We start from the raw sequence: 15,181 nt of genomic DNA on the forward strand, positions 1-15,181 counted from the left end.
GTGTGTACACAGGCACTCTTCCTCAGTCCGTGCATTTGGACTTGCAGAGGAACTCGGGAAGCACACCTGGGAGTGGTAGCTTTGCTGATTTTGAAGCTCCAAGGGAAAACAGAGAAAGGAAGGACAGAGTCTAAGGTCACGCTGAGCCTAGAACTCTCATCCCACCATTAACCACCTCCTTTCCATGAACAGAAAGCACAGCAATAGCAGAAGCACCAGCGCCCACTCCAGGAGGCAGATGCTTGCCTTTAGGGATGTTTTCCAGTTCACAGTTTCTAATGCAACAAAGGAGCCATCTCTCCAGCTTAGGCCTCACCCCTTCATAGGAAATCTGAGCTCTCCATAGTAACTAGGAGAAAAACTCTCCAGTGGTGTGAGACTGGAGGAAGCTCTGGTCTGCCTAGAGGTTCTGATCTATCCCTTCATCTCCTAGCCCGGAGATTCCATCGGAACCAAAGTCTCACGGGCGTTTTAGCGGGCACTACAGCAGGCAGTTGGTTAGGTTCTGCTGTGAGAGTAAATTCTTTTACCACGCTGATTAGCGACGAGGACGGCTGGGTGATGAGAGGAAGATGCAAACCGAAGTGCCAAGTGAGTGCTTTGTGCATGTGGACCTAGTAGTGAGAAAGGGTTTGCAGAAAGCTAGGCATCAGCAGCCCTGCCAGCAGAGCCTGAGCGGATAGTTAGCATTCTGAAGCCCCAGCCCAAACACAGATACATCCCCATCTCGACCACACTCTCGTCGGGCCTCAGATGAGTTTGCTACACAGGAAGTTAGAAGGAAGCAATCCAGGGAGAGGGTTGTGTATGACAGAGAGACTTGGCAATTTGAGCCTCCGTGACCTTGCGGGAGCCTCCCGCCTCTGTTTGCCCATTTGTGGAATGGGTGCTGTGATTCTGCTTCACGGTTATTATTAGAAATGATAAATTTGAAGTTGCCTTGGCATGTAGCTTGTGCTAAAAATATGCCTTGCTGCCGCGTGGAGACATCTTTAGATGAAATATATAATGAGGTTAGACGGGAAACATCGGTTGCTGGCTGCAGGAGCATGGGCAGAGACTGGCAGCGGGAAGGGAGGGTGCAGATGCTGGGCTGGGGAGAGCGGCGAACAGAGCCCATCTATGAGGCTGTCTCTGGCTGCATGGTGGAATGCTCAAACAAACACAGAATGACGTTCTGCAGTCTGGCTTGAATGTAGGAATAGAAGCCTGGGGATGAGTGTCTTTGCACACTGAAGGCTCTGTATTGAAGCCCAGCACCCCTGGCTTCTAGAGGGTTGGGAGGAGTGGCAGGGGAGACGCTCGTCAGCCAGTGTTCTTCAGGGCACCAGCTGCAGTGTATGAAGGGCATTAGGTTAGAGAGACAGGCACGGGATTAGGAAAGAGCCTGACTCTAGCTACAATGCTTACCTAGGCTTGATTTGGTCTCTGACATGTCTAAGTGACTTCTGCCAATCCTTTAACCTTTCTATGCCTCAGTTTTCTCATCTATAATGTGGGACTACTATAGAACCTGTCCCATAAAGGTATTTTGAAAGAGAGAGTAAGTGGTTAGTAAAGAAGAAGGGCTGCATGGTGAGGAGGCCTTTGTCTGGCCTGGTGAGTTCCCACTCATGATAGAGGTTGACACACAGGTAATGTGGCTAGTTGAAATACATCCCTAGAGGCCTAAAAGATGCAAGGTATTCTAGCCAGCCCCCACAGACTTTAGATTTTTTTTTACTATATATAAGTAAAAGCAGTGTGTTCTTTGCAAAGACAGGAAGGACGGGGCTGCATCTGGAGTGATATACCGGCTCCGATGACCCACTGGCTGTCTAGAGAAGAGAGGTGAGAGAGCTGTTTCCTTCTTGTTTCAGGGATGTTAGATGGTTAGGGGTACCTGTGTGCCCAGAAGCAGATTCCAGGAGCCAGCGTCCTGGAGATCTATTTACTACTTTTCTCTTGCCAGTCCGTTTTTCTCAGAGCCGTTGACTGATACTGTATCTCTCTGAGCCCTGCAATCCTGAAAACCAGTCCCTTTCTATCTGTCTTTCTCCAGCAGAGAAAACTCCCATCTTGTAGAACTCTTGTTTCATTCCTTGCTCCTCCCCTTGTACCGTGTAGGGTAGGTCTGCCCTTTGCTGCACACATGGTTAGGAAGTTGGCGTGTCAGACTCACAGAGCAAGAATCTTACCATCCATTGGTGAAAGGAGACACCAGTCATTTGCTGGAGGGTGTTTGCCAAAATGTGGTCATACAATGGGAGGAAATGTTGGCTCTTGGCACAAGACCTAGTCCCCCTGGGCATGCACCCAGCCTGAACGGTTCCTTTAAAACCAGAAGCAATTTGTCATCTCTTGATCCTCTCCCAGCACTGTGCCTGTCACAGGTAGATAAATGAGGTGGCATATGGGCATCCAAATGCAGAAGCAGCTACTCTCAGCAGTGTTCTGTGTAGAGGGTACCTGTGGGGTGGTCCTGGCTTCACAACTGTAGCCGTAAGCAGATCTCTTCATTGCTTGCCCCGTTTACATAGGCAGAGATGCTTTCTCGGAATCTCCCAGCCTCCAGTGCGCCTTCGTTGGGTCCTTCTCATCTCAGAGCCCTCCAGTGAATCATCAGTTCGTGAGCTCCATGTCTCATGTCTGTGGTTCCACAGAATGTTACTAATCAAATCAACGTCTCAGCAAAAGCCAACGAGCGCTCCCGAATTAGATAGAGAGGGGTTGGACTTTCTGTTTTAAGAAAGCCTTGATTAAGGAAAGCTGCCTGGGTTAGGCGGGATGTGCTTCAGTTCAATCCAGTTGCAACCTCTAGAGCATCTTGAAAGATACCAAGAGGTTTTCTACGCAAAACCCACAGACTTTAGATCCCGTGGCTACGTTAAAAAAGACACTGGTTATTCTCAGGGAGATAGATGCTAAAGCCTCTGGGCTAATTTCTAATCTCTGCGTGGCCAGTGTGGTGATACCCCTGTAAGGGAGAGAGGGCTGAGTGGTACAGGAGTTTAGTTAGGCACGCAGGCCTTGTGCTTACAGCAAAGGGCTGTGTGTTGCTGGACCGTTGGTGCACATGCGATCTCTCTCTGAGTCTGAATTTGCTGGCCCTGCCTCTTGTGCCTCTGCACTTCATAGACTGATTCTGTCTTTGCTGTAACTACCAGTAGAATGGGGGAAGGGTGGAGGTAGCAAATTTGAACCCCAGTATAGGAAGCACACCAGGCATCTTGGCTGTCAGATTCCATTTAGACTGAAAGAAAAAGAGGGGCAAACTCCTACTTCCTGGAAGGTAGGGGACCAGCAAAGCTAGTTTATTAAAAGATGAACCAAAACGTGAACCACAGTGGGTCCTTAAAGAGGTTGTGTATTTCACGTATGCTAGAATCATCATGTGTGACGGAGTCATGCAATTTTTCTTCTTTTTTTTTTTATCTTAACATGCTGAAACAGCTGTGCCAGGCCTATCTACCAACTCTAGAAAGGCTACTTGTATTGACGGGATGGTCATAGGGGATAGATTTGGTGGGCCTCCCATGCGTTGAAAGACTTTCCCATGACTTCCAGCCCTTGATTTGCATCCTTGGCTTTCCCCAATCTTGACAGGCTTTGTCATAAAGCCAGAGAAGGAAGACAGTCCAGGCTTGAGGAAGGCATTCCTTACTGTCTTGTCGCTGCCCTGGAGCTCAGCGTCGGCGTAGTAGGCACTCCATCACTGTCTTCTGAAGAAATGAATGGGGGACTGAATAATTTAATGTCTGGTCCTTTCAGTTAGGCTGTTCACCCGGAGATGAGCTTCAGAATACACAGTCCAGCTGGTGAGAGCAAATCCCTAAGCCCCACCTTGAGTTTGCCTTTCCACCAGTGTGATATGAAAGTGTGCACGTGTCTAGCAAGGTCCTACTGACACGGGGACCTCTGGCCTGAAGGCTGTGCTTTGAGGGGACTTTACTACTCAGGTGCCTTCTTTCCTTTCCAGGTCCTCTAAGTACATGCCTCTCAGAGCAGAGGTAGGTTTTGTATTTAAAAAAACAAAACAAAACAAAACAAAAAAAAAAAAAACAAAATCCCTGGGATGTGAACAAATGGAAAAGCACCTTGGTTTTATTTGTTCGTTTGGTTTGGTTTTTTGCTTGTTTTTCACCAGAAAATACATCTTGTGGGCTGGGGATGTGGCTTGTTTGAGAGAGTGCTTGCTTAGCAAGGCTCTGGGTTCAGACTCAGCACTGCAGGAGTTGGAAGTAGAAAGGTCAGAAGTTCAAGTTCATCTTCCATTTGTTTTGTGTTGGAGGCTGGCCCGGGATACAGGAAACACACAAATGTGTGCACACACTCACGGAGTGGCGAGTGATAAACACAAACTGTGTTTTGCCCCTCGTATGCTAGAAGCGATGGAGAGCCAGGTGCCACCTCCCTCATGACAGTCTGTGCTGGCAGAACGAAGCTAGGTCAGCTGGAGTGTAGTGTCCACCTTTCACCAAGTAAGTCCAATTACATCTCCGTCCCTCTGGAACCGCTACCCCGTGTCCCATGCATTTATCTGCAAAGTCAAAAGAAGACTCGACCTTCTCGGACACCGCATGTGCCGAGAAAGGCTATACGGGAGAGGAGCCTGCAGTAACTAAAGGGAACATATGGTTTGTAAATCTTTTCATTTGGCTGTGGGCCTGACTGATGTCATTTGGCCCCGGGATTCAGAAACAAGAGGGAGTTTTGTGGCCCAAAGAAGGCTGCCCTGTACAGAAAGTCTTTCTCCTAATACCAGGTCTCACTCTGGATGACCAACAAGGAGGTGGGGTTCCAAGCCCAGGTCTCGGGGAGCTCCTCCCTCCATCCTCTTCTTGGGAGGCTGTGGGGATGTGGGATACACTGGAGAGGCCAGGGACAGGTCACTTGGAAGTACTACAAAGATCAGGCTTCCTGAGCATAAAGGAGATGATGTGGAACTTAAAGACACCATCGAGGACCCTCCTCTGAGGCAGACAGTGTGTATGAGTGTCCTACGGCTGTATAACAAGTATTACCAACATTTAACAGTGAGGAGTGCTAAAAAAAATTTATGATCGCGGACACATCTGTGGGTCAGAGAGTCAAGCGATTCTGGCTCCGGGTCTCTCATGAGGTCACTATCAGCCTGTCAGCTGAAGATGTGACCAAAGTCGGACACCCGTTCCCCTGATGGCGCACATCCTTGGGTGTTGGCAGGAGGCCTCCATTCCTTGCTCTCAGTACCTCAGGCCTCTCCACAGAACTGCTCATAACTCAGTGGTTGACCCTCCCTAGAGTGGAGAGAGGGCCTCGGGATTGACACACCACCACTCTCCTTTTGTGTGTTTGTTAGGAATGACTCTGTAACTCTAGCACGCATGTACATGTGACAGGGCTGGGGCCATTGGGGGTGGAGGATGAGGCTCCGTGTCTCAGGGGAAAGAACATCTCCCCAGTATCTCGCCAGCTCAGAATCTCAGAGAACGATAGGTAGGGTTTTTGGCCCAAAGGGAAGGGGACTATGACCCTTGGGACCATGTGGCTTCAACCTGACTGAGGGAAGAAGGGAGTTAGAAAGTCTAGGATCCAAGCAGGCCCCTTTCTCCTCCTGTCTGGGTCTGAAAGGTGATTTGTTTAGAAGGAACCATAGGCACTTGTGAGTGTCACGGCTGTGACTTATTCCTGAGAGGAGGAAGGGGATGGCTGCTGAGAGAGCCGACTCTTCTGGGAAAGAGCAGCGGGCAGCAGTCAGCCTGCTCTTCCGGTGTGGACCCTTACCCAGGAACCCTTACCCAGGTGGTGTCCTGGAAAAAGAGAGCACCCTGGCTGGTGGAGGAAGATATCGGGAAGACACAAAAATGGCTTCATTTAGGAGGTTGACTCTGATCCAGGGGCACCCACAGTCAACCCTTTGCAACCAAGGTCCCTGGGTCCTACTGAGAGCTTCTCCTGTGGTTGGAGGAGGTCCACTGGGATCACCCTGTTCTCTTCAAAGGGTGCTGGGTAGCAGTGCTCTGAGGACACAGAGTCATCGGTGGCCATACCTCTCTGTGCCTCTCTGATCACCCCATCATCCCTAGGGAATAAGCTAATCAAACTTGCTGATGGTTTTCCACTGAGGAGGAGATAGCTAATAACTTGGGTGACAAGTGTTAGAATACAATGTGATGTGGATAAATTGGGTCCATGTATTAAGAGCTATAAAATGAGATTTCATCACAGCATGAATAATGGGTCCTGTAGAAAGGATTAATCAAATACCCCATTAAAAGGTATAGGAATTTCAGTCAGACCACCCCTGTTTAATTACACTCCTGCCCTCTCCCCACCCCACTCCTTTCCCCCTGAAATGGCTTTCTGCTAGGAAAAAAAAACATGGAAATGAGCTTAGAGGAAGTAATGGGGAGGCTAGGACATGTGTTTTGCTAGAACCTGATCATGAAGACAGATGTAAGCGGCCAGTGTTTAATGTGGTGGGGGAAGGCAAATGGCATGAACAATCATTGACAAATGTAATTTCCAGAGGCGCCCTGTTGATACCATTCAGCAAATGCCAACAAAGCATTTACTTTCCAAAGGGAGAAAGCAAGACAGCAAGAGAAATGCAAGCATCTCCTGGAGTGGAGCAGAGAGCCGCCAAGCCCTAGAACAGCGTCAGGTGTGAGCATGTGCAGTGCAGAAGACACCCAGCGCTTCCGAAAGATCGAGCAGGACTGGCTTTGTCTGCAGAAGCTTCCTGGAAGAGGAGACCCCAGCAGAGAGCCCTGAATTGTGGACAAGCTTCCATGTACTGCAAATTCGTGAGCACACTCTGGTGACAGGGTCTAGACAGGAAGTGGGCTTGAGCAGAGCAGGGGGCACCTGTGGGGCTCTTCTCTCCATTTCTACCACCACCACCACCACCACCACCACCACCACCACCATCAACACCACTATCACCACCACCACCACCACCACCGCCATCACCACCAATACCACTACCACTACCACCAACACCAACACCACTATCACCACCACCACCACCACCGCCATCACCACCAACACCACCACCACCACCACCATGCAGGTCCAAGCTGCCATCATGTCTCACCTGGACAACTGCCAATGCCTCCCAGCTGTTTTCCCTGCTTCCACTCTCGCTCCTCTACAACCCACTCTGCACACCAAAGTCAGAATCCTAATCAGAGTTGATCGTGTCATTCCCGTGACTGTGGCTTCCCCTTGCCCTTAAGTTAAAACTAAAACCCACAGCCTGTGCCAGGCTCTCTTTCGTATGCCAGTGCACCTAGCCTGAACGTTTCAGCACACTGGGTCTTCCTGCCACAGGGCCTTTACACGTGCTTTCCCCTCCCTGACGGTGGTCCTTTCATCCCTCCATCCCCCAGAACTCTGACTCATCCTTCAGAACACATCTCAGTGATTACTTCTCCTTGTAAACGTCCCTAATTTCCACATCTAGATTAGTATTCCCTCATGTGTTGAAAACAAATATTTATTGTGTGAAAATATGTTCTAATGTCTGTTTCCTTAACTACGACACAAGTTCTGTGAGGGCGGAAACTTGGTGTTTACACCCCTCCGAGCCTATGTGTGCTGACTGGATCATGGCATTTAGTTAGTAGCAGCGAGACACATGGGAAAATTATACAGACCAGTTTCTAGAAGAGTGCTGTTAGGGATTTTTAACAGAATGAATGCCCGAATTTGTGTCCAGACCCTGACACCTGCTGGCTACGTGGTTTTAGTAAGTGATAGGTCCTTTAGAATCTGTGTCCTCGTCCATAAACCTGTGATGCTAACAACAGCCACCTCATGTGGCCATTGTGATAATTTCATGAAATAATGTATACGAAAGCATTTTTGACTGTAAAACCAGATATAAATATACTCTGTCACTCTCTAAATGCCTGTACATTGAGTCCTTCTGAAATATCTACTGGATGGATGCATGGGTGATGGTTAAGTGGATGGGTGATGGTTAAGTGGATGGGGTGGATGGGGTGGATGGATGATCAATCAGTAGGTGGATGGGTCTAGGGATGGCTGGATGGATAGATGGATAAGTGGGTGGGTGGGTGGATGGACAGATGGACGGATAGACTGGCAGATGGATGGACATATTAACAGTTAAGGAACTAGTGCAAGTTAAAAGAAGGAAGCTAAATAGCTAGAGACTTGGAGGAGAGGGGGAGAAACTGGTTGACCCCAATCCCCGCCTCATGTTGATGGGACAGGCAGGGAAGAGGATGGAGAAAAATCACTTAACCTAGGCAGAAAGAAGTCACCGGTGACCTCAGGGCCACGCCTCCTCAGCCTCTTCATGTCAGTGCCGTCATGACATGCCTTCATTAGAGCTTAATCACGTTACCGATTTTTGTCTTTGGGGGAGACATCAAATTGATTTGCACATCCAGCAAAATTGGTGCCGTTCCTCCAGCTGCTGCCAGCAGGTGCTGACAAGTGAAGAAGTGGCTGTCTGAGGCTAAGGAGATGCACTAACCAGTCATGTTAATAAGGCCTAGAAGCCTTCCGTATTTAATAAATTGCCATGGGTAATTGGTTTCAGTTTCAAGAGTGGTTTCATCTTTAACTCTCTGTGCTCTGGTAGGATTAATGCCTGTAGGGACTGACAGGGATTTGTGGTATGAGAACCTGTCACACACATCCACAGGGTTTTTCCCCCTTTGTCACACCCTACTCCCTACTGCTGCCACTGTCTTGGGGGGACACACACACATACACACACACACACACACAGACACACACACACAGAGACAGAGACACACACACAGACATACACACACACAGATACACACACACAGAGACACATACACAGAGACACATACACACACAGACAGAGACAGACACACACACACAGAGACAGAGACACACACACAGACATACACACACACACACAGATACACACACACACAGACACACACACACACACACACACACACACACACACACACACACACACACAATGGCTAAATCCAGCCCTTCTGATTGACCACTCGGACAACATTGAGGCCCAAGCACCTGGTCTACTCAGTCTGTGTTGGACTTGAGACTAAGTGGCTGGACATGGGCCCTACACCTGCCATCTCATAGATGACCGAATAAGAAGCATGTGACAAGTACATGAAATCTCTTGACTCCAAATAGACTTGATTGTATCAGGTCTCTTGAGGGGGAAAAAGGTAAGAATAGACCAGAAGGAAAAGGTATATATATATTTTTTTCACATAGTGATTGGTAATATAAAATGTGGATTAATAGGTGTCTTTATCCTTTTTCTATAGTTACAACAAAATACCCGAGTCTGGGTACCATGTAAAGAAAACAGGTTTATTTAGCTCATAAATGTTGGAGGCTGAACACTCAAGACCAAGCACCCTCAACTGTTTTGGACTCTGGTTAGGGATTTCTGGGGATATCGCCATTTGATGAAGAAGCAGGGAAGGAGCCGGGAGCATGCTAAAGGGACTAAGCGTGTGGTGTGCTCTTGCTTCATAACAACCCACTCTCCCTCCCCGAGAGCAACATTGCCATGACCCGTGGCCCAGTTGTCTTGCACTGGGCTCAAGCCTGAACTGAAAAGAGAGGCCGTCTTCAGAGGGGCTTTTTAAGCAGGTTGGAGCGGCTCTTCGTCTTCAGCAGGGATGACTCAAGAGCATGTGGCTGATGTAAGGATAGACTCGCACGTGTTTCTGTCTTCAACACATCTCCCTGATCAAGGACTCGACTTGACAGCCCTGTGTTCAAATGTTCGGCCTTATCAGCAGAGTGGTTGCCTCTGAACAGATGCCCATAGGCTGGTGAGAAAGTGCACCGAGGCCCTGGCCCACTCGTCGACAGGAAAATTCAGTGCCTCCCAGTATAGTGGACCCAGGCCCAGCAGATGACGGACTGCTGCTGGGGTTGCATGGCCAGGGGCAGCAGCATTGGGGTATAAGCCCTGATTCGTCCTCCTAGTCTCTATGGAAGGAACAGATGCAGCACTGTGGGGTCCTTCCTTGTTCAGAAACCGGGAGCCAAACCTCCAGTTTCAGGTGGTCACTCAGAACCTCCAGGACCAGACGTACAGCTGAGTTCCCCGCTCAGCTCACCTTTGCTAACTCTGTCTCTGCTTGAGCTTAAACCTTCCTGTGGATGGAAAATGAGTAGCTCATGCTTTTCCAGAGGGGTCAAGTGAGGATTAACTGCCTTACTGCATGCGACACACTTAGCCTAGCTTGCCAGGCATGAGAAGTGAGCTGATAGAAGCTTTAATAGGTTTATTCTCCTGATAAGCTCTGGGTTCCCTGCAGACATCACTACAGGGCTCAGAAACAGGATTGGAGAAGGGCTGGGAGGGCGGCCAGGGAGAGGAAAGGGCTCAGAGAATTCTGGAATTCCTGGTGAGTTGGAGACTGCTCCTAGGAGAGGAGGGGGTTGAGGGGACAAATCACTCAGCCCAGAGGAGGAGATGCTGAGAGGTGGTTAGCACATCTTTCCGAATGGTGCACCAGGACCGTAGGTAAGGTGAGGGAGATTTGCAGAGTTATTCGACCTTTCAGCGAACAGGAATTGAGATTAATCTGGCTTTGAGAGTTTTAAATGCACACATTGTAATCATTGGCTGTACCCTAGAGCATTGCAAAATTGGGGTTGGAAATCTTTTGCCATCTACACTCTGAGAGCAGGAACTCAAGTCTTGCGAGCACATTTTTAAAACTCCCAAGCCCAGGAAAGAAATTGTCTGCCTGTCAAATTTGCATTTATTGCCTTCTCCCTTGTGATACTCCTGCCCCAACACTTTCTCCACTGTGAGCTGGCAAGAGTCCTTGCAAGCCTGGTTTCTTTGACAAACACAATTCTTGGGAGAACCCGGGACAGAAGCAAGAACATAATACTTGCCTGTGCCCAGTTAGACCTATCCTTCCCTGGTTGTTTTAGGGTCATCCTTGCCCACATCGCTAATCTTGCAATTAACAGTCTGAAAAATAATTTCAGTAGCCTATTGAATTTGAAAAGCACCTTGAATGTGGCGTTTTCTTTTTTGATCAAATTCCCATTTTGGGATTCTTTGTCTCCCTCGACAAATCAGAATCCACCCCTGTGCTTAATGTTTCAATGGTAAAAGCCCTACCTCCTAGGAGGACACAACCCACTTATTTTGTTCACTTTGTGAATGCCATAGCTTAGTAGTATATAATGTAGAGCCCTGGACTTATTAAGGGGTGTCTGGAGGTCACCATTAAGTAGATGGTCTCTTTATTAAGTCAGTATTTGATAAGACCTTTCGAAAGTGCTGATAATGTGTTTGTGGGGCTGCCTGCTGAGATTAGAGAAAGGGGGAGATCTTAGCACTTGCTCCAAACCCTAAGTAAATGTCCAGACTTAGTCTCTCTTTCATCTATAATTTATATTCCATACATTCGGTGAGTCTGGGTAGTGGTTTAGATTCTGTAGGTTTTCGCTGCATCAGCCTCCTATTATGTAATCATGTTTGATGAAACCTAACATATACAGTTCTGAACCCTGGAGCATCGTGTGAGCCAACACTCATTACAGATGTGCTTCCTACTGGAGCAGGCTTTATTGGAAGACTTTACAGAGATGCATTTCCCCAGCCACTTCCAGTTGCAGAAAGTATAACACACACACACACACACACACGTTCCACAGAGGATCCCGTGACCTTGGTTTTTTTTGCTGCTTCCTCATTACCTCTATTGTAAAGAACCCCTTGGCCTACACAATCATGAGAAAACAGTGACCATTGGTTGTATCATCCGAAAGGATGTGGCTGGGAAAACAGAATGATATTCAGCTGATATCACCATTAGAATTGAGTGCACAGGGCCGTATTGTAAACTGCAGGTTAGGTAGCAGAGTCTTTAATAGATCGGTTTGCAAGGAAAGAGACAGAGGATGAAGAATAGGCATGCAAAGGCTATGTGTGCTGCTCAGGCCTCTAATCCCAGCTCTTAGAAGGCTGAGGGGGGAGGGCTGGTGGGAGTTCTAGGCCAGTATGAGCTGCAGTTAGAGGCTGTCTCAAAACCAAACACACCAAATCAAGGTGTGTTAAAAAAGAGAACAGTGGGCCAGTGTCTAAGGCCCTGGCCCTTTGTGGCAATGCCTGAAGCACCATGAATTGTGAAGATTATAAATGGCTCCTTCAGAGGCAAGACGACACCTTGCAGCCTAGGGACTTGGCACAGTTCTGTCCCTTCGGTTGTATGGTGTATGAAGGTGTCTGCTCAGAGTGGTACCTTTGCTGTGTGGTTTTCAGTGTCTGCACTTTATTTCCCCAAGATTTTCTTTTGTGAAGTCCATATGGTGATCTCACAGCCTGTCTGTCAAGACTTTTGGCTTTGGAAGTGGCATCATAGAATAAAATGCATCTCTGTTTGGAAGCTCCCTGTGGGCTTTGCCTGCTGCCAAGGTCAGGCCCAAGGAGGAGAAAGAAGCCGGTGCACTGACTGCCATAAACATTTATGCTTTTTTGGAACTTTATGTAGTCATTGCTTTAGCCTGTGCTGCCACCTCTCCTAAATCAGAGCTGGACCGTCACATGCCCTCCTGCTTGCTGTCATAGCTCTCTGGACCCTGTTCATCCTCAGCATGGAGATTTGGTCAGAAACTCATTCTTGCTACAGACAGAACCTGCTTCCTCTGCCTCTCTTGTTCTCCTAAATGCCAGGCTGCTAGGGGTGGCTATCCTAAGGCTGTGGTCTTACTGTCCCTTCTAGAATGACCCTCCCTTCAGATTTCATCCCCACTAGATGAAGATTCCCGGAGGTATTAGTAAGCTGTGTGGACATTTTAATAGGGTCAGGTCATAATGAATGATACCCTGGAAACTTGAAGTGACACAGAGAAAGGGCCTCAGAGGGAAGGGAGGAAGTTTCACCCTTTCTTTTACTTCTTATCAGGGTTCATCTGAACTTGTTAATATTTTTCGGTTGAAATCTAATGTAACCTGTGGATCTCTTGCTGAGCTGCCTGGACCCTACCGATCATCTCCTCTTCAACACGCATGCCCAAATCCACACCTATTTAAGAATGAATGGGCTAGATTATGGGAGTACAGGCTTGGTCTGCTTTTGCTATCATTCAGTTCTCATAGTAGGTGCTCAGTAAACGTGTGTTGGATAGACCAAGGGAACCCATAAATGAGGGCCCAGGCTGGTAGGCACTGTGTGGACTTACCAAGATCACTAGTGAGGAGGCATATGTCTCTGCACTGTCCTGCGGACATTTGATAACCTCCTCTCCACCACAGAGGGTTTCTTGGTGGGCATCTTACCATGGACCCTTCTACATGGTGCCTCCCTGACCTTGACAAGAAGGTCAGTCAGTATACAGTGCTTGCCAAGTAAATGCCCTGGCACCTGTCCTCCCTCCTGCACAGCACTCTGGGGCCTAGAAGTGTCTCTACACACTGGTTCAAGTGTACTGCACACAGTCACGTGAACCAGAGGAGGCATGTGAGGCTGCGAATGGCTTAGTGGCATTTGAGGGGCAGAACTGTAACCACATCCTGGGGCTTGGAGCCCCACATCCAGTATACTTCCTACCTGATCCTGCTAGAGATGCAGATAAAAAGGATAAAGATTCAGGACGAGGTCTCATCTGGCTTCCTGTCTATTTCAGGCAGGTCTGTCGGCAGACCCAGCAAAGACTTGATGTTGGGGTTCTCAGAAACAGCATTTGGAATGGGTGACTCCACTGTTCTGCTATCTGCTGGGATAGAAAGGAAGAGGGCGGGGGTGTCAGCAGCAGAAAAGCTACACTCAAAATTGTGTGCAGAGGTGCAGCCTTGTGGTCCCAGTGCTTGGTAGGGAGAGGCTAGAGAATCAGGAGTCTGAGGCCATCCCTGGGATGCATGTATCCCAAAAGGAGTGAAGGAGAGAGAGAGAGAGAGAGAGAGAGAGAGAGAGAGAGAGAGAGAGAGAGAGAGAGATCCAAGTTCATCCCAAAAGCCTTGTTTAAAAACTTTTTTAGATTTATTTATTTATTTTTTATTTTTGGGGGGGGGGGTTTCGGAGATGGGGACCGAACCCAGGGCCTTGTGCTTCCTAGGCAAGCGCTCTACCACTGAGCTAAATCCCCAACCCCTAGATTTATTTTATGTGTATAAATGTTTGCCTGCATGTATATGTATGTATGTTTATATTTATATATATATACATATGTGTGTATGTATATGTATGTGTATATATTTATATATTATTTATATATTAAATATATTTATTATATATGATTTATATGTATATATATGTATGTGGATAGATACTATTTATGTGCCTGGTGTTTGCAGAGGCTTGCTTTCAAATGAAGACATAAGATCCCCTAGAACCGGAGTTATAGATGGTTGTGCACCAACACTTATGGGTACTGGAAACCAACCCCAAGTCCTCCGCTAGAGTATCAAGATCTCTCAACTGCTGAGCCATCTCCCTAACCCCACAAAGATCTTGTTTTTATCCTATTAATCTTATCTGTCCACAGACAGATTATTAGAACACAGACAGAGGTCATTAGAGATGACCTCACCAGGGCTGGGGAGACAGCTCAGTGAGTAAAGGCACTTGCCCAGAGAGCATGAGAACCAGAGTTTGAACCTATGCCATGTAAGCGATGGATGGACATGGCTTCCCAGCATGGTTCTTCTTCCTCCAGTTTCCAGTCCATTCTCTCAGCTGATGTTGTCATTAACCCAAGAGAACTGGCTTGAGTTAGGACTGATAGAGGCAGAGAGTCGCTGCATGACCTGGCCAAGGTTACATGTCAAATGCCTGGTGGGACTGGAACTTGAGCCAGTCCTGTCCTTTCCCATTTCCTGTACTGTGACCCTCCACAATGGCTTCTCGTCCAGCTGTCTTTGAGGACTGAGCTCAGCCACCCGAGAGCCTGCAGCACAAGCTCGCAGCAGCTCAGTTGCTGTTGTGCAGCAGGTCGGTGTGCATTGACCACTTTGCTGTATCTAATCACTTAATTAGTTTGTGCCTGAAAGAAAGAGCTGCTTCATTTAGAAGCTTAGCAGTGAAAATGTCTGAGTCGTTTGCCATAATCTGGATGGCATCAGGACGACTGTAGAATCTTCTGCCCCTTGTTCCTAATCCACTTAGCACCAGGGACACTGGGGATCAGTCATGCGGGGCACAGGTGCTGTGCTGAGGGTTACAGGGGGTGCTGTGGCTGCATTCATTAAGAGACACAATGC

General features: G+C 48.0%; 1 protein-coding gene across 15 annotated transcripts in view; it reads left to right on the forward strand.

Moving 5' to 3' along the window:
- The window catches only part of Atxn7l1 (ataxin 7-like 1), a 224,316-nt gene that overhangs the window by 92,119 nt on the left and 117,016 nt on the right, over positions 1 to 15,181 (forward strand). The window contains exon 4 of one of the 15 annotated variants that reach the window (XM_087553781.1): positions 6,546 to 7,871. Coding sequence (XP_087409907.1) covers positions 6,546 to 6,631 — 86 coding nt within the window. The 3' untranslated portion in view covers positions 6,632 to 7,871. 15 annotated transcript variants of the gene reach the window in all.

The sequence above is a fragment of the Rattus norvegicus genome, chromosome 6 (genome assembly GCF_021556685.1).
Source record: "Rattus norvegicus strain SHRSP/BbbUtx chromosome 6, alternate assembly SHRSP_T2T, whole genome shotgun sequence".
Taxonomy (NCBI): domain Eukaryota; kingdom Metazoa; phylum Chordata; class Mammalia; order Rodentia; family Muridae; genus Rattus; species Rattus norvegicus.